This window comes from Pelophylax lessonae, assembly GCF_965119305.1.
Source record: "Pelophylax lessonae genome assembly, chromosome: 2".
NCBI classification, from domain to species: domain Eukaryota; kingdom Metazoa; phylum Chordata; class Amphibia; order Anura; family Ranidae; genus Pelophylax; species Pelophylax lessonae.
The window spans coordinates 553,968,696-553,988,761 of NC_138769.1; the positions used below are offsets into that span (position 1 = coordinate 553,968,696).

Sequence of the window (20,066 nt, forward strand, 5' to 3'; positions counted from 1 at the left end):
ACAAACAAAGATAAAATTCCCAGTTCAATTTGCCAACCAGTCTGCTTACCAACCAAATTGGCCTGTCTAACAGTTTGCGTCAATACAGGGGTTTAGTTAGCACACATTTGCAAACGCATGTGAAAGCTGCAGGGCCACGTCAAGGCTCCCTGTTACCTGCAGTCCTAACTCTAATGAATTTTAAAGAGTCTCCACAGTGGGAGCACATGCAAGCTAATGGATAGATAGGGGGCAGGTGAGCCTGGAGGTGGCCCATCCCTCCTGAAAGGTAATTGGGGGCATAATGGAAGCCCAGCTGATAGTATTACAGCAAAGGCACCCAGTATGTCCACTCACCAGTACACATATACAACAAAGAAAATGGCCTCTGCCCCCACCTATAACTGGCCTTCATAGCAAAGAACACATGGAAGGGCAACGCACATGAAACAAACAAAGATAAAATTCCCAGTTCAATTTGCCAACCAGTCTGCTTACCAACCAAATTGGCCTGTCTAACAGTTTGCGTCAATACAGGGGTTTAGTTAGCACACATTTGCAAACGCATGTGAAAGCTGCAGGGCCACGTCAAGGCTCCCTGTTACCTGCAGTCCTAACTCTAATGAATTTTAAAGAGTCTCCACAGTGGCCTATAGGCAAGGTAGGCGCCGGCCTAGAGCGCACATCAGTCAGGGGCAGTACCCTCCCTTCATTACTGACAGCGTAGCAGGATATGTAGCCGTGCGAAAGTTAATCCAGCACAGCCAGGGATTTTTGAGCAAGCTGTTGGGCATGGGCGTATGGCTGCAATGAGAGTGAGTGGAGCATAGACAAAATAGCTGGCATTTATATATTAGTGGGCAGGGAAGAAGGTGACAGGGGGCAGGACCAACTACTGCATGTGCACCCACAGCAGTGTATAATTCAGGTTGATTATACACAGCTGTGGGTGCACATGCAGTAGTTGGTCCCGCCTCCTGCTACCTTCTTCTCAGCTTACCAATGTATAAAAACCAGCTGTTTTGTTTATGCACAGGACAAAGGGGCAGAGCCCCACATATCGGCCCCGCTCTTCCCGACATCAGAGCTTCGATTTTCGCCAGGTTGCCCACCAATCCCTGCCTGTTCCAGGTGGATGTTCGCGCTGTTGCATGTCCTGCTCGGGTGCACTTATTTGTTATCCATCTTATGTCGCCATTCTTGCCTTGGCTCCTGTATGCTGGTAATCAAGATTTTAGAAGATAAGTGTGCTATGTTTAATTAATTGATGTCTTTGTTTAACTAATTCCTGAACCTTGCACTCTGTACAATGCATTCCTAAACCTTGCACAATGTACAAAACGCACTCCTGAACCTTACCCCCTGTAAAAAAGGCACTCAGGAACGTTGCACTCTGAACAATGCATTCCTGAACATTGCACCCTGTACAATGCATTGCTGAACCTTGCATCCTGTGCATTGCATTCCTGAACCTTGCACCTTGTACAACGCACTCCTGAACCTTGCACTCTGTACAACGCACTCCTGAACCTTGCACTCTGTACAACGCACTCCTGAACCTTGCACCCTGTATGAAGCCCCTCACAAAACACCCTCTGGTATTTTTTGTTTAAGTTTTGAGCAGAATTTTTAAAGGTGGGCTATACATGGGAAGGGCAAAAGAGGTGGATTCAGGAGCAGAGCTAATAGGGGCGGAAAAATGAGGTTTCACATAGGGTGTCAAAAATCCTTGCACCAGCCCTGCTTCAGAATCTATTAAGACATGTGTGCAGGCACTGGAGTAGACCTGCCATGCAATCCTGTTGCAAATCCTGTTTAAAGGAATGTTTTACATTACATAGATTTGTAATGTGAATGGTCATAGACTGCTACAGTCAGACACATAGACTTCCTCTTAATATCTGATATTAGAGTAGTTGATGTTGATCTCACAATGCTGCAATGGCCCACTACATATTTTGTTGCACAAAAATAATGATAAAATCATATAGTTTAGGGCAGCCCTTTTCAACCAGGGTGCCCAGAAATGATGGGGTGCCTTGAGGTTTCTTCAGGGGTGCATAGGCAAAATGCCTGCAAATGTATCAAAAATTGTATACAGTTGTATACAAGCCAGAAGGTGGATAAAGCATGCCTTTTATTTACACAAAGCCACAGGTTTTTTTATGACTTTCAAGACACTGGCATCCTAAGGGTGCCTTAAATTTGTTAAAGGTGCCTCATATTTAAGGGTGCCTCAACTGAAAAAAGGTTGAGAAACACTGGTTTAGGCTCTTTGGATGTGTAAATTATACCCTCTAGTGGTCAGATTTATTATTTTACCCCTTTAAAATAGGAAAAAAAGAAAGTTTGTAAAAGAAATTGTACATTTCCTCGCTGCATAGATTTTAGCGGGATAACACATTTATTTTTGCCCGTGCATCCTGGTAGACTAAAAATATACCTAGATTAGTTCAGATTGTGTTCTGAATGGCTTAAAATTACACCAAATTTATATATTTTTGTATACGTATAAAGACTAGCTAGTTAAATGCTGTTCATATTTTGTCATATCTTTTATTTACTTACATAAATAAATACTGTATATTTATTAGTTATTGTGTGATAATGTAGGGTAAACCTTTTTTGGACCCTAAAACATACCATGTCTGATAAAAGTTCATCATAGTAGAACTAAAAAATGGAATAAGATTAAAAAAGTATTATGAACTGAAAATGAATACAAACTGCAGATACTGTGTGGTAATTTCCAGATTTGACCACAAGATGGAGCTATAGTACTAAAGATGTTTAGCTAAAAATAGAAAAATAATGCTGGTGTATACATTATAAATGTTCTATGTATGTTTCTCTCCTTTTCCCTTCAATTTAACTACATTCAAATGCAAGTGGTGCAACAAAAAACCTTTTTTACAAGGCAAAAAAAATGACTTAAAGTGCCGAAGCCTATATTAGCCAATGAGAATGTATCTGGTATTGATACAGCTTTGGTATTGAAACCTGATTGGTGTATATTGGTTAAATTGCTAAATTGTGTGTTTGCATTGCTTGTTTAAATACGCCCAAATATGTAAAAATTTAGCAGTTAGCCATAGTTTGATATTATTCACTTTTGAGTTTGTAACGGTGTATATTGCAAAAATATTTCTTGGCTCTCAATGGATTTGCCTTCACCTAATCTTACAGTTTGCACTAGCAGCAGTGCATACAAACATTGCATTTGTAGGATATTGTTTCCCTTCGGTAGCTAATAGGCACATAATGCACACATAACCTATTTTATTAAAGGCAGTAACCAATAGCAGTAACTTTAGCTATGTAAATTCTGATTAATTGGTTTGGACTATTGCACTTTAGAAACTGCACCAGTATGCTTCGGCCAGCATTTAAAATTAAACTCTTAGATGTATATAGGGAATTCAGTATACTTGACCAGTACCAATTCACAGTTAGCCCTATTCACCTTTTAATGAGGCTTTTTGATGTGACAATAAACAGTATTTGTATTCAAAAACATTCCATACGCATCCACTACTTATAGTGGAACTACAGTTGATCTGAGTACCACAAACCAAAAACACTGTTTAATTAATTTCTATTATTCAAAGCAAACTTGCCAATCCATGTCTCCATGCTTTATTTTTGTTGAGAAATCACATTAAAAAACACCCTCTAGCATTTCTGGCCGTGGCCATCTTGTGTAAGGGCAGATGATTCATGTACATTTACTTCCTGGAATCCACCTGTCCCTATCTCAGGCATGCAAGCAGGAGAGGGTGTGCTTAACCACTTCAGCCCGGAAGGTTTAACCCCCTTAATAACAAGACCACTTTTTGCAATTCGGCACTGCATTGTTTTAACTGACAATTGCGGGGTCGTACGACCCTGTACCCAAATACAATTGACGTCCTTTTTTTCCCACAAATAGAGCTTTCTTTTGGGGGTATTTGATCACCTTTGTGATTTTTCGTTTTTGCGCTATACGTAAAAAAAAAAAAGTGTCCATTTTGAAAAAACACCAATATTTTCTACTTTCTGCTATAAAACATTCCCAATAAAAACATTTAAAAAAATAAGAAACAATAATCCCAACACCTAGTACCCAGTGCTAGTGGCCATCATCCCTGATCAATGTATACAAGAAAAATCCCCAATGGTGTGGGACTATGAATGCCACTAGACACTGTATATCATAATTAAAATGTCAAATTTTATTAATCAAAACAAACACAGTTATACAAACAGAGATAATATGAACATAAACATCACATGAAAGGCGGGGCATATAAAAATCGCATGCAATTGACAGACCATGTACCAGACCACATTGAAGACGCTCAGGTGCACATGGTAGCCTTGAACCGGAAACAAGACCCTACGCGTTTCAGGCATAAAAACAGCCCTTCCTCAGGGGTCAACCAGAGTTCCAAAAGCACCTAGTATGCCTGTAGAGATTGAAAGCTTTTTAGTAAGTTATACAGGTAATGTATATAAACTACAATCACCTATATTATGATACATTCTCATAATGAGTGACCTACCCTTAACGTCTATACAAAGGATTGGAATGCTCTGTCGTTTAAAAACGGTAACTAGGTACTGTGGGGAGGAATGCCCAAGTTCCAATGAGCCAGTTAGAGGCAAAAATGGGGAAGAAGAAAAGAAGTATAGTAGTTGCCCTGGGGGACCATCGGGGACCACGACGATCAGACAAGTAGCTCAGAAAACCACTCCAAGGGAAGACCTCACTTGTGTAATCTGAGTAATTTATAATAAACCTAATTGGGTAAAAAACAAGGGGGATAAGTGTAAGGCCTCCAGTTGATTATCAGAATTCTGATGTATGTACTAAGGTGTGCATTTATAGTTACCTGTAAGGTTTGAAACAAGTATAATGACAGAGGGTCATGTGTAGAGAAGGAGTAATAATTCTGTATTAGGAGTATCACAGCATATGAGTATCTGTGAAGATGAAAGGATTGCTTGAGAGAAAATCATATCCAATTTATTGGATTATTACTCAATTATCTATAAAAATGGGAGTTGAGAAATAGAGTGTATATAGAGCAAGGAGGGGATGACCAAATCACCAAGGTAAGTGTGTGAAGAAAGAAAAAACAGAAATGAGATAAATTGCCATGCAGCACGTGCAAGGAATGATGAGGGTGGCCCAGAATAATGAAAGTAGCCAAAATGAAAAAGTGGATAAGAGTGAGTTTAAGGGTGTAATTTGGGATCTAAGGTGACCGCAAAGATACATCTCTATATGCTGTGTAAATATATCTGCCAATATATTTTTAAAGTAATATATAATATAGAATAGTGGATACAAACAAGAAGCCAGTCTCGCCCAAGTGTATGGCCACATTGGATGCATATATGTATACGCTCAGTTGATGACACAGCATGTAAAAGTGGGATACAGTATCCCAATATTTCCTATAAGTGCAGAGTAATAAATTTAAAAAAATAACATGTTTTCATCAGTTTAGGCCAGTTTGTATTCTGCTACATATTTTTGGTAAAAACAATCGCAAAAAGCATATTATAATTGGTTTGCACAAAAGTTACAGCGTTTATAAACTACGGGATAGATTTATGCTCTTTTTATTGATTTTTTATTTTTTTAATTAGTAATGGCGGCGATCAGCAATTTTTATCGGGACTGCAACATTGCGGCGGACAAATCTGACACTCAATGACAATTTTTGGGGACTAGTGACATTAATACAGTGATCAGTGTTAAATAATATGCATTGTCACTGTATAAATGACACTGGCAGGGAAGGGGGTAACACTGGGGGTGATCAAGGGATTAAATGCGTTCCCTATATGTGCTTACTAACTGTGGGGGGGGGGGGGATTGAACAGAGGCAGAGAGAGATCTGTGATACATCTTAGCTGAATCACACAATCTTTCCCTGCCTATCTGACAGGAGAGCAGTCTTGCATTGTTTACATTCCAGACGGCTCTCCTGTCAGTATTGCCGAAGATCGCAGGAGGCCGGCGGCGATCAAGCCTGCTCCTCCCGCAGTTTTCCACCCGCTGTGTCTAATCACAGCGGGAGCCCGGCTCCGGCGGCGCGCGCGCGCCTCCGAAACCGCGTGCACGTAATCATGTTTTTGGAGTTAAAGTGTCACTAAACCCACATCATAAAAAACTATCCATAAATGGCCTATTACATGCTGTTCATACCCACTCAGTCAGTTTTAGATATGTTTTCTGCATTCTGCAAAAAAAATGGTTGATCCTGATGTTTTCTATCTCCCCCTTCTGTTCATGTCCCCAATGCAGTTGGGGATTTTGCATAGCAGTGTTGTAAGCTCTGCACATGCTCAGTTTTCAGTAAAAATCTTTACTGAGCATCTCCTCCCTATGACATCTGAGCAGCACATGTGATTATAGAGTCACACATGTTGGCATATACACAGTGCTAAATGACTGCCCACTCCCTCCACCATGCCCACTAACCAGCTAAACACAATGGGGATGGGATATTACTGACCACCATTGAAAGGTCAGTGGAAAGCCTCCACCATTGTAAGGGGGTATACCACTGTAGTGGGGGTATTTTTTCCAACCAACAATAAAAGGGAGACATCCTTTCCACTGCCCACCAAGATAAGGGGGCCATTCTTTCCACTGACCTCCAATGTAGGGGGGACATGCGTTCAACTGACCACCAATGTAAGTGGGCATTATTTCCACTGATCACCTCTGTAATGAGGGGCCATTATTTTCACTGACCGCCAACTTAAAGGGGGGGGGGGGGCATTCTTTCCACTTACCCCGTTCAGGAGGCATTTTTTTCAACTGACCACCAATATAAGAGAGGAATTCTTTCCACTGACCACCACTTCAAAGTGGGATTCTTTCCACAGAGCACCATTGTAAAGGAGAATTCTTCCAACTGATCACCAATACAAAGTGGCATTCTTTCCACTCACTACCAATGTAGTTAGCCTTCTTCCACCAACCCCAATGGATACATTTTCCTGGGACTTGAACATTTTTTCAAGGGTTCTCCTGGGGTAAAACTGCTGAGAAAGATAATATACAGTATCAGATAAAAAAAGAAAAAAAAAAGGCAGAATGGGCACCTGCTTATCCATGGTTAAGCCCTTTGTGGGGTTAAATGCATTAGAGTGGGAGGTAAACAGGCAAGTCTACAGCTTGTGAACCCTCTATCTTTTATAATAAAGCTGGTTTTACATCAATGATAGCATCAGCGTGTGGCTTGATTATTTTTACCCCAGCTATCTGCCACAGGTGGTGAAAGTACAGTGTTGTGCGTGCAAATACAGAGATATTGTTTTTACTTTTTGCATTGTTTTCACCAGGTGATCCTGCCAGTAATAAACTTCCTGTCTTAAATATGGCCATACACCAGTAGAATTCCATTAGACATTTTATGTTGTAGGAACGTTTGTTTGATTTTCTAATCATTAGTCGGATCAAATCAACATTCAACTGCAGCAACGTGGCTCGTTATCGTCTAGCGATGTAGTACTACGTCACTAGACTCCTCCCCCTGTTTTTAGTCACAGCGGGAGTCGGGCCAGGGGAGGAGCGGCGGCGATCGCCGCTGCTCTTCCCCGATCGTCGGGGAATCTAGTTTGGAGATCCGTCCGCCTGTGTAAACAGAGTGGGCGGATCTCCTAAGTGACAGGGAGTGACAGATTGCAGGGTTCAGCATAGCTGAACATCCGATCTGTCCCTGTGTCACTCAGTCACCTCCCCCCACACACGTCAGTAAGCACCAGGCATACATTAACCCCTCCCTCTCCAATAAAATGAACCCCTTCCCTGCCAGTGTCATTTTTACAGGAACAGTGCATATATATATAGCACTGATTACTGCAGTAATGTCACTGGTACCCCCAAAAGTGTCAAAAATGTCAGTCAAGGGTCCGATCTGTCCGCCGCAATGTCGCACTCCCGCAAAAAAAAAAATCGCAGATCGCCGCCATTACTCGTTAAAAAAAAAACACCAAAAATGACAAAAATCTTTCCCTTAGTTAGTAAACACAATAACTTTTGCGCAAACCAATCAAAATACACTTATTGTGATTTTTTTTTACAAAACATAGGTAGCAGAAAACAAATTGGCCAAACATTTAAAAAAAATTTGATTTTTACATTTTTTTGGGGGGAATTTCATATAAAAAAATGTTAAAAATATTGTTATTTTTTCAAAATAAACGCTCTTTTTTTGTTTATAGCGCAAAAAGTAAAAATCGCACAGGTGATCAAATACCACCAAAAGAAAGCTCTATTTGTGGGAAAAAAAAGGACGTAAATTTTGTTTGGGTACAGCATCGCACGACCGCGCAATTGTCCGTTATAGTCGCACAGCGCCGAATCGCAAAAAGTGGCCCAGACGTTTTTTCTTTAAAAATAACAAACATGTTATACTTACCAGCTCTGTGGAATGGTCTTGCACATAGCAGCCCTGATCCTCCTCTTCTCGGGTCTCTTGCCTGCGCTCCTGGCCCTGTCAAGTGCCCCCACAATAAGCAGCTTGCTGTGGGGGCAACTGAGCTGAACTGCTGCTTTGTGTGTCCATTTAGACACGGAGCCATGACTTGGCCCTGCCCCCTCTCTCCCCTCACTTGCTTACTGACTGACAGCAGCGGGCGCCAATGGTGCCCACTAATGTGTCAGCCAATGAGGAGGGAGAATCCCTGACAGCTGAGGCTCTCATGCAACAACACTGCATCAAGATGGCCAGATCTAGGGGCTGCCACCCTGTCCCAGAATAAGGGGTGACCGGTCGAGGGGGCCACAACTGAAATCTGGGGGGGGGGGGGCATGTCACCCCAGCACCCCCCTAGATCTGGCTATGGGCCTCAAGCTTAAGCCTTTGGTCTGGTCCCACAGACCGATCTACAGCACTACTGTGCTCACTTGCAAACTCTGTACCTCTCTTACTCCTGTACCTCCCTGCTGCTCTGGCCCATGCCCTGGCCTCTGGGTAGAGGACCTCCTGTCTCCCAGGTGGAGCCCTAAATCACTGTCGGGCCCTTGATTATGAAGGCTGCGTACAGCTACATCCACAGCCTGCTGGTCCAGGGTTAGATGCTTCTTCCCTCCCAAGACTCTTCAAAGTCTCTGTACTTCAGAACCCAATTTGGGAGTTACAAATCCCAGAGAAAACTAACTAGCCAATTTTCTCCACTTCGAGCCGGCATTCTGAAGCCCCTACATCTGCACTGATGAGAACCCTGTGGGATCTTTATTCCTACTAACGTAGTGGCAGGGTACAGCACTGTCACAAAATGCAGAAAATGTACTTAAACTGAAAAAGAAAGAAAATAACTAAAAACTGGTAATCCGCAATATATTAAATTTTTGTTATTGGTTTTAGATATACTTTTGTAACTTTCTTCTGTCCCACTTTCACACTGTCAATGGAAGGCATATATACAGCATAATCACATTCATTAGTTTGTGACCACATGAAGCATGTAGCATAATTACTATAATCACATTTAAGATCAAAATATTTTGACTTTAGCATTAATATGCCAATCAAGATTCGTTTTGCTTTTGCCCAAGATCCATCGCAAGATCCATCATGCAATGCAGCTGAAACCAACACTGCATTATATTAGATGTAAGTAGACATACTTTAATTGGCTGTTAGAGCAAATCTGCTTTACTCAACCAGTAAAAGCTGACTTTGAACAGCTACGCCAACTAGCTCAGTGTTTCTCAACCTTTTTTCAGACAAGGCACCTTTTAACATTATGAACAATCTTGAGGCACCCCATTCTAAAATGTAAAAAACTATTCTAATAGTTTTACATAATGCAGCTACATCCTCACAAGTAGGACACCCAGTGTTAAGAGGTGTTTTATTCTTCCACAGCAAATACACATTTGAACACTGGTACTGACTAGTAGTCCAATGTTTCTCTTCTCCCTCAGTTTTTCTCCATCGCTCAGCTAATGTGACCCCAGTGCTGATGGAGAGGGGCAGGGGAGGGTCAAACAAGGATGCTGTGCAGGCAACTGTCATTCTCCCTATTAACTGATGACATCAATGGTTGGTAGGACTCGGCAGCTAGATGGTCGTAATGGTGCACAATGAAAATCTGTTGCTTTGTGTAAATAAAAGGCAGGCTTGTTCCACTCGGTGGCTTGTATACAATTTTTGGGCATTTTGCCAAGGCACACCTGAAGATACCTAAAGGCGCCCTAGGCTGAACTATAGTGCAATTGGTACCTCTACCACTATGCAAAACTGATTTTCCAATGTTCACCTACATCCAGAACCACTGAGATGGCCTGCAGCCTTTTGCTGGTCATTCTGTGCTGTTCATACTACTGTACCTACTACCAGGAGGCAATAATGAGGGCAGCATAGAGGTGCAAATAATTATTTTCTGATTTTTTGGGGGTATATCTATAATTAGAATGGGGCTGTGCCAGTAGATACATTATTACAGCGATGTGTTAGTAACATCAGGGTGTAGGCTTCATCAGGGACTAATATCCATTGTATCTTTTAATCTTTGCACCCAAGCACTGTAGAATAAGTATAGGTGCTTTGTATAGTAGATAAGAGGAGGTACTGACAGCTCAGCATGTATTATACTGTGAACGGCCTTTGAACGAGGAAACATCACTGCTATTTTTAAACCAAGATATAGCATTACATTAATATCTACCACCGATTGGTATTTCTTGAGAATGGCATCAAGGGCACTGGAGGTGTTGTGCGTCACAGTGTGTGAGTTTAATTTTTTTTTTTTCTCCTAAGGGAGACAGAGTGACTCGGTTAGGTTTATGACGTTCTCCAGATGAAAGGGTCACGTAAAGATATGAAGAACCTTTTAAGTATCACACCATTTGCATGGACAAGGCTCTGTGGATTATTGAATTTCAAAGAGCTATTAGTATATACAAAGTGCAGTCAGCCATAGCAACCAATCAGATCGCTCATTTCACTGGTGTAAAGATGTTGAAAAGAATAACCAGGTACTGTACATTGATCTTTACCAAACTGAATAAACCTATATGTGTATGTCGGGATATCAGCTATTCCTTATTTCCTAATGATGGGAATAGAAATGAGATTGTGTCTTTTCCCAGGAAACAAAAGGGGCAGTCATCGCTCTCATTAGGACGCGTGTTTAACGTTGCAAAACTGAAGAGTTTGCTAAGGGCTAAAACATACTTTTGTGATTTGGTAGCGCATGCCTTACCGCAATACAGGTTTTAAGTATTACAAGTACATTGTGTTGCCATTCATTTTGAATGACGCCCCAATACACTAATGCCAAGCAGCTATACATACAGTCAGGTCCATAAATATTGGGACATTGACACAATTCTAATCTTTTTGGCTCTATACACCACCACAATGGATTTGAAATGAAACAAACGAGATGTGCTTTAACTGCAGACTTTCAGCTTTAATTCGAGGGTATTTACATCCAAATCAGGTGAACGGTGTAGGAATTACAACAGTTTGTATATGTGCCTCCCACTTTTTAAGGGACCAAAAGTAATGGGACAGATTAGCAATCATAAATCAAACTTTCACTTTTTAATACTTGGTTGCAAATCCTTTGCAGTCAATTACACCCTGATGTCTGGAACGCATAGACATCACCACACGCTGAGTTTCATCCCTGCAACGGTCTTCAGTTCCTGCTTGTTCTTTGGGCATTTTCCCTTCAGTTTTGTCTTCAGCAAGTGAAATGCATGCTCAATCGGATTCAGGTCAGGTGATTGACTTGGCCATTGCATAACATTCCACTTCTTTCCCTTAAAAAACTCTTTGGTTGCTTTCGCAGTATGCTTCGGGTCATTGTCCATCTGCACTGTGAAGCGCCGTCCAATGAGTTCTGAAGCATTTGGCTGAATATGAGCAGATAATATTGCCCGAAACACTTCAGAATTAATCCTGCTGCTTTTGTCAGCAGTCACATCATCAATAAATACAAGGGAACCAGTTCCATTGGCAGCCATACATGCCCACGCCATGACACTACCACCACCATGCTTCACTGATGAGGTGGTATGCTTTGGATCATGAGCATTTTCATTTCCTTCTCCATCCTCTTCTCTTCCCATCACTCTGGTACAAGTTGATCTTGGTCTCATCTGTCCATAGGATGTTGTTCCAGAACTGTGAAGGCTTTTTTAGATGTTGTTTGGCAAACTCTAAACTGGCCTTCCTGTTTTTGAGGCTCACCAATGGTTTACATTTTGTGGTGAACCCTCTGTATTCACTCTGGTGAAATCTTCTATTGATTGTTGACTTTGACATACATACACCTACCTCCTGGAGAGTGCTCTTGATCTGGCCAACTGTTGTGAAGGGTTTTTTTCTTGACCAGGGAAAGAATTCTTCGGTCATCTATCACAGTTGTTTTCCGTGGTCTGCCGTGTCTTTTGGTGTTGCTGAGCTCACCGGTGCGTTCTTTCTTTTTAAGGATGTTCCAAACAGTTGATTTGGCTACACCTAATGTTTTTGCGATCTCTCTAATGGGTTTGTTTTGTTTTTTTAGCCTAATGATGGCTTGCTTCACTGATAGTGACAGCTCTTTGGATCTCATATTGAGAGTTGACAGCAACAGATTCCAAATGCAAATAGCACACTTGAAATTAACTCTGGACCTTTTATCTGCTCCTTGTAAATGGGACAACGAGGGAATAACACACACCTGGCCATGGAACAGCTGAGCAGCCAATTGTCCCATTACTTTTGGTCCCTTAGAAAGTGGGAGACACATATACAAACTGTTGTAATTTCTACACCTTTCACCTGATTTGGATGTAAATACCCTCAAATTAAAGCTGAAAGTCTGCAGTTAAAGCACATCTTGTTGGTTTCATTTCAAATCCATTATAGAGCCAAAAAGATTAGAATTGTGTTGATGTCCCAATATTTATGGACCTGACTGTACATGCTTTGTAAAGTAAAGCAATACACGCTTTGTAAGGCACAGTAATACACTGCCATGTTTTGTGGTGTGCTTCATTAAACAAAACTGTATGTCTTTTTTTTTTTTTTTGTCCGTTCTTATGAGTTGGCAGCCCAGTCAAGATGGGGGGTGCCTTATTGCAGCGCATGTCATGGTATGACACAACACCCATAATTTGTGAATGGCCCCTAAAAGCTTTAACAAAGCTGCCCCGAAGCTTGCCAACAAGCTTGCTATACACAGTCGTGACAGGATGGAGACAGATGTCATGTGACTCATGTCACATATAGGGCATCCGCGTCCGTTCCATTTTCGCCTTCATCTTGTGATGGAGGAAAAACAGACCCATGCAACCTGATTGGGTGGGCTGATGTAAGCAGATGCGCGTTGGCCAATATCCACTCACATCTAGTGAACACAGATGCAGACGCTTACATCCAGTTGCCAATAGGTAGGTACAACAAAGCAGTCAGTCCCTGATCCTTCTAATCAAAAGTCAACAACGGACTGACGGAACGTCTGTGTAAAAGGGGCGTAATTCTAAAAGCACATTTTGTGATATGTATGTATGTGAATTTAAAATTATCAGGAGATAAAATAATGTATAATAATTAACAGACCTCATACAGCTTGGTGAACTGACCCTACAGCAGGCATGTCCAACCTGCGGCCCGGAACCTCAGGCAATGCGGCCCACTGCCCCCTGACAATTTTTTTTTGCTGGGGAGGAAGGAAGTCAGGTCGGGGGCACGGCCACAGCAGCTGCCAACTAACGGTAGGCGAGCATGTGTAGTGTTTCTGAATCCTACCACCATGACCACTTCAAATCACTGAAGTGGTCATGGTGGTTAGAGTGTTCCTTTATTATTGCTCAGAAGAAGTAAACCTCTGTATACTGATTCCATTTCATTTGATCATCCTCTAGTTGTGTTAAATTAGTGCGGGGGGCACGGCGGCGCGGGAAGGGAGCGGCGGCATTTTATTACTTATATACCTTAACTATAGTATATATTTAACATGCGGCCCGAGAAAAATTCTCTACACTCAATGTGGCCCAAAGAAGCCAAAAGGTTGGACACCCATGCCCTACAGGTTCCTTGCTTGAAACTTCCATGACATAACAAAATGTGTACACTAATGTCCAAGAAAGAAGTCACCTTGCACTATGTACTATAAAGGACCAAACATTTTCCATATTGCTTTACATACTGTACATTCACATTAGCCCCAGACTTCAAGGAGCTTACAAATTAAAATGTATACACATACACATACTAGTGCCAAATTAGACCAGAGCCAATAAACCTAGCAGCATGTTTTTAGTGTGGGAGCAAACCTGCACAAGCACAGGGAGAGAACATGCAAACTCCATGCAGGTAGTGTCCTGGATGGGATTTGATCCGAGGACCCCAGTGTTGCAAGTCATAATGAACACTTTGTCATAGAAAGACTCCATTTCTGCAACAAAGCCAAAGAAAATATATACCAGTCATTAAAATTCAAACATCTCATAAAAAAAAAAAATAGTAACATCAGGGTACCCCTGAACACACCATACACATGCAAAACATTGCACCTCCTTAATTTAAACCCCAAACCAAAAAATTGATATTATTATTATTATACAGGATTTATATAGTGAAAACAGTGTGCGCAGCGCTTTACAACATGAGGGCACACAGTACAGTTACAATACAGAAGGAATCAGAGGGCCCTGCTCATTAGAGTTTACAATCTAGGATTATGGGTGTTGTGTCATGCCTTGACATGAACTACAATAAGGTACCCCCCTCATCCTGAATGGGCTGTCAACTCATAAGAACAGACAAAAAAACAAAACAGACATACAGTGTTTTTTTATGCCCTACACTACAACACGTTAGTATATTACTGTGCACTACAAAGCATGTATGTCAGAGCTGCTTTACATTTGTGCATTGGGGTGTAGGAGTAATATAATATAGTTTACCAAATCCCTAGATGTGATAGCTGCATTGGTTTTCTTTTTTAGTCTTTTTATGCTTCTTTTACCTGGTAATCCTGCCAGTAACACAGCTCCTGTATTGGAGTGCCCCCACTCTGGATGAAGAACTAACAGCGACACCTATGGACAGCAGCATTGTCAGTCTCAGGGCAGGGTAGTGGTAAATGTAGAAGCAGATTTAAATATGCTAACAAATTGAAGCCAAAATTCAGCAAACCTTTTATAAGCAGTTATGGATAAAGATATGATAATACACGCTGATCATTGAATGCACCCCTGTCAGTGTTAAAGGAGAAGTACAGCCAAAGCTCGTTTGGCTGTACTGCTCCTATGGATGACGGGAGTGCAGATCATTCTGCACTCCTGTGACTCGTTTTCAGCAGAGAGCGGGCTAAAGTCTGCTCTCTGCTGAAGTCACAGAGTCGGTCCAGTCAGTGATGTATTTAGGTTTTGTGCTGCCCTAGGCCTGACTAAACTTGGGCACCGCTAATTTAAATATGACCCACCCCGTCCTGCAAAGGCCACACCCTTTCCTGCTTATGACCCACCCTGTCATCTGTAAGCCTCATCAGTTACCATAAGTTCAGCTACATCAGTGCCCATCAGTGGAGCCTTATCAGTGCTCATCAGTGCAGTCTCATCAGTGCAGCATATCAGTGCAGCCTCATTAGTGGCCATCAGTACAGCCCCATCAGTGGCCACCAGTGCATCATATCAGTGCCCATCAGTGCAGCTTATCAGTCCTGCCTCATCAGTGGCCATCAGTGCAGTCTATTAGTGCCCATCAGGGCAGCATATCAGTGCAGCCCCATCAGCTTTTTTGCTGCCCCCCAGCAAAGTGCTGCCCTAGGCCTGGGCCTTGTTGGCCTAGGCCAAGATACAGCACTGGGTCCAGTGTCATCACGTCCCCGGAGTCGGGACCCGCCTAGATCCCTGGACGGACACCCGGCTCAGCCTCTCAGCACACTGAGAGGCTAAGCCTGCCACTCCCCACCCCCTCCACAGCCCAGTGCTCCAGTGAGCGAGGAGGGGGCAGGTAAGTTTGAATTAATAAAAAAAAAAAAAGAAACATATTAACCCACACTGCTCTTTTAACTGGTTTTCCTCAACCCTCTAACTGCTACATCTGCAGGAAATCTTGTTCTGTTACTGGCTGGATCACCAGGTGACAATAAAAGAAAGATATCTTAAAAATTAAAAACGTATTCAGCCACTACACCAAGGGGTTGGTAAACTGCAATATAATAAATGATTGCTCTCGAGTTTAAACAGTTCTGGACCAGAAGGATTTGTCCCCTTAATGACCAGGCTATTTTTTGCGATTCGGCACTGTGTTACTTTGACGGAAAATTGCGCGCTCGTGTGACACTGTACCGAAATGAATCTGATGTCCTTTTTTTTCCCCACAAATTGAGCTTTTTTTGGTGGTATTTGATCACCTGTGCGATTTTTAATTTTTGCGCTATAAACGCAAAAAGCGCGACATTTCCGAAAAATAAAAATAATATTTTTCACATTCTGCTATATAACATTCCCAAAAATGAAAAAAAAAATAATTTTCATCCTTTTTAGGCCAATTTGTATTCCGCTACATATTTTTGGTAAAAAAAAAAAAAAATCGCAATAATAATAATATGGTTTGCGCAAAAATTATCGCGTCTACAAACTAGGGGAAATATTTAGGTCATTTTTATGTATTTATTTTTTTACTAGTAATGTCAGCGATCTGCGATTTTTAGCGGAACTGCGACATTGCGGCGGACAGATGGACACCTAACTGACATTTTTTACATTTTTGGGGGGACCAGTGACATTACTACAGTAATCAGTGCTAAAAATATGCACTGTTACTGTAATAATGACATTGGAATGGAAGGGGTTAACCTGGGGGTGATCAAAGGGTTAAGTGTGAGCCTAGGGGAGTGTTTACTAACTGTATGGGGGATGGGCTTGTGAAATGACCACAGAGACCCGTGATCCTATATAGAAGCATTACAGACGCTCTGTGATCATTCCAGAGAGAAGAACGGTCAGCTTTGTTTACAACAGCTGCCCATCCTCTCTAAAGTGGGGTACACACTATAAGAAAATCAGGCGAACGATTGTCTGATTTTCCACGTTGTTTCACAGCAAATCGGAAACCGATGAACAAAAATTCTTAAGAAAATTTGTACGAAAATTCTCATACGACAAAGGCTTTTTTTTTTGTTGTTTATTGTTTCTGATCATGCACAGTCTTTCTTTTCTGATTTTTCTTGTACAAAAATCGTACGAAAACAGTACACATTAACCGCTTGCCGACCGCCGCAAGTAGATATACTGCGGCGGTCAGCCCCTCACAGGCAAAGTGACGTATATATACGTCACTAGCCTGTGAGGCTCTGGGGAGCGAGCGCGCGCCGCCGGCAGTCACACGGTCACGGATCCCCCCGCGCGTGTGACCGGCGGACCCGATGTCCGCCGCTCACTCTGCGGGGGGGATCCGGGAGAAAGGCAGGCAGCTTGTGTAAACAAGCTGCCTGTCATTCTCCCCTGTGTAGAAACACTGATCATACGGTTCTACTATGTAGATCCGTTGATCAGTGTAACTACAGCTCAAGCCACAGCCAATCACAGTTAGAATCACGCCCCTAGGGACACACACAGCCCCTCCCTCTCAAATAAAGTTAACCCCTTCACTGCCAGTGTATTTTTACAGTAACAGTGCATATATATAGCACTGATTACTGTAGAAATGTCACTGGTAACCCCAAAAGTGTCAAAAATGTCAGTCAAGGGTCCGATCTGTCCACCCCAATGTCGCAGTACCGCAAAAAAAATCGCAGATCGCTGCCATTACGCGTTAAAAAGAAAAACAACAAAAATGACAAAAATCTTTCCCTTTGTTAGTAAACGCGATAACTTTTGCGCAAACCAATCAAAATACGCTTTTTGCGATTTTTTTTACCAAACATATGTAGCATAAAACAAATTGGCCGAAAATGTTAAAAAATTTTGATTTTTACTTTTTTTTTGGGGGAATTTCATATAAAAAAATTTGAAAAATATTGTTATTTTTGCAAAATTGACGCTCATTTTTTGTTTATAGCGTGTGATCAAAAAATCGCACAGGTGATCAAATACCACCAAAAGAAAGCTCTGTTTGTGGGAAAAAAAGGACGTCAAATTCGTTTAGGTACAGCATCGCATGACCGCGCAATTGTCCGTTAAAGTCACGCAGTAAAAAAAAAAAAAAATAAAAAATCGCAAAAAAACTCCTGGTCAGGAAGGGGGTAAAATCTTCCGGGGCTTAAGTGGATAAACAAAAATAGTTTTTTTTTCCGTACGAGAAAAATTTTGGAGTTTTTCCTTTCGAGAGTTTTCAGACGAAAATTCTGACTCGTCTGTAGAAGGTTCTGTACACACTAAACGAAAATCGTCTGAAAATTCTTTGGACAAAAATGTTCACCCGATTTTCTTATAGTGTGTACGAGCCTTACGCGCGGAGTGATCGCGGGTGCCCAAAAATATGTAAAATATGCAAAAATATGTAGCAGAATACAAATTGGCCTAAACTGATAAAAAAATTTAATTTTTAAAATGTTTTTATTGGGAAGGTTTTATAGCAGAAAGTAAAAAATATGGCGTTTTTTTCAAAATTGTCGCTCTTTTTTTTTGGTTTATAGCGCAAAATCTAAAAACTCAGAGGTGATCAAATACCACCATAAGAAAGCTCTATTTGTGGGGAAAACAATTGTATTTGGGTACAGTGTCACACGATCGCGCAATTGTCCGTTAAAGTAACGCAGTGTTGAATCGCAAAATATTGCCTGGTCATTAAGGGGACAAATCCTTCAGGTCCAGAAATGGTTAAAGTGGTAATTAAAATCACTTGGTGCCTTATGTGCGATATATCAGCCTCAGAACCTGTGGAATAATTATGTGTCCTGGTTTAAAGGGATGAGGTGGCATCCCTAGTAGGGAGGCATGTAACACCTGCATTGTGCTGCCTCCATTTCCAGAGGTGTATGGAGTTTGCTGTGCCTTGTATGTGTATGTGTGTGTGTTTCCTGAGGCTCCAGCAGCATCGTGGGCAGGTGCTTCTCTCCCGCCTGCATCAGCCTCCCAGCTGTAGACCCATGCTCCAGGGATGTGCTTCTGCCAATCAGAGGAGCCATCCCTCCATGTGTGATGGGGAAGGGATGGTGGGTGGCTGCTATGCTATTGTTCCCTTTGCCTGATTGTTAGGCTAACAGAAACAGCCTGCTTCCTTCTACTAGCATCTAGGGTGGGACCAAACGAGCAAATTCTATCAGCACCCACTTCTCTTCTCTACCCTGTTTATCAGATCGCATGCAGGCCACAGACTAGCACCTCCTCGGATCTAATTCTGCATTTGTCTTCCCTTTCCCTTATACTGGAGCCCTTATGTACGACGACCTGTACATCCATGGCTTCGAAGACTCCGAAGTGGTAAGTGTGGGAGTTTACCAGGAAGCATTTTTCCTTGCTGGAATTGTACAGGAAACATTTTCTCTCCTACTTGTCCAGATGATAATCTTCTTCATTTGCTTTTCATGGCTTTTTATTTCTGAAAGGATGATCTGTTGCCATATATGCTGGGATTGCACTCCAGATCGAAATCAGAAATAAAAGTAGTTTACTAAGTTCACAGTTTTTTGATATTTTATTCGTATGTAGATGCAGTTGGGATAATTTACTAAAGGTGTTGAGAAACCTCGCACAACAAGTTGTGTGAAGATCGCAATGCGGTCCTGGTGATGGATGGATGGATGGTTATTATTATTATTATTTCAGGTTCTTATATAGCGCTGTCAATTTACGCAGCGCTTTACATATACATTGCACATTCACATCAGTCCCTGCCCTCAAGGAGCTTACAATCTAAGGTCCCTAACTTGTATACATACACAGTAGAGCCAATTTTTATACAGGATCCAATTAACCTACCAGCATGTCTTTGGAGTGTGGGAGGAAACCGGATGGTTGGATGGTTAGATGGATGGATGGATGGATGGATAGATAGAATCATCAATTATCCAATCATGTGAACATTAAATAACCTAACAAGCATTTGCTTTTCACGTGATTTGCTTATCGAAGTGAATATTTACATGATTTATTGAGTGATGATTCCCTGCTCCTTCAGTAAATCGGCCTCATT

The 20,066-nt window shown here is 41.7% G+C and overlaps 1 protein-coding gene across 4 annotated transcripts in view; it reads left to right on the top strand.

Annotated features, from left to right (window-relative positions):
• Window positions 1-20,066, top strand: part of CACNB3 (calcium voltage-gated channel auxiliary subunit beta 3) — a 399,535-nt gene that overhangs the window by 118,773 nt on the left and 260,696 nt on the right. Inside the window, exon 1 of one of the 4 annotated variants that reach the window (XM_082245621.1) lies at window positions 19,050-19,354. The exons of the other annotated variants lie outside the window; for them this stretch is intronic. Within the exon in view, the coding sequence (XP_082101747.1) occupies window positions 19,310-19,354 (45 nt within the window). The 5' untranslated portion in view covers window positions 19,050-19,309. Of the gene's footprint in view, window positions 1-19,049; window positions 19,355-20,066 lie in introns of those variants that run through there. 4 annotated transcript variants of the gene reach the window in all.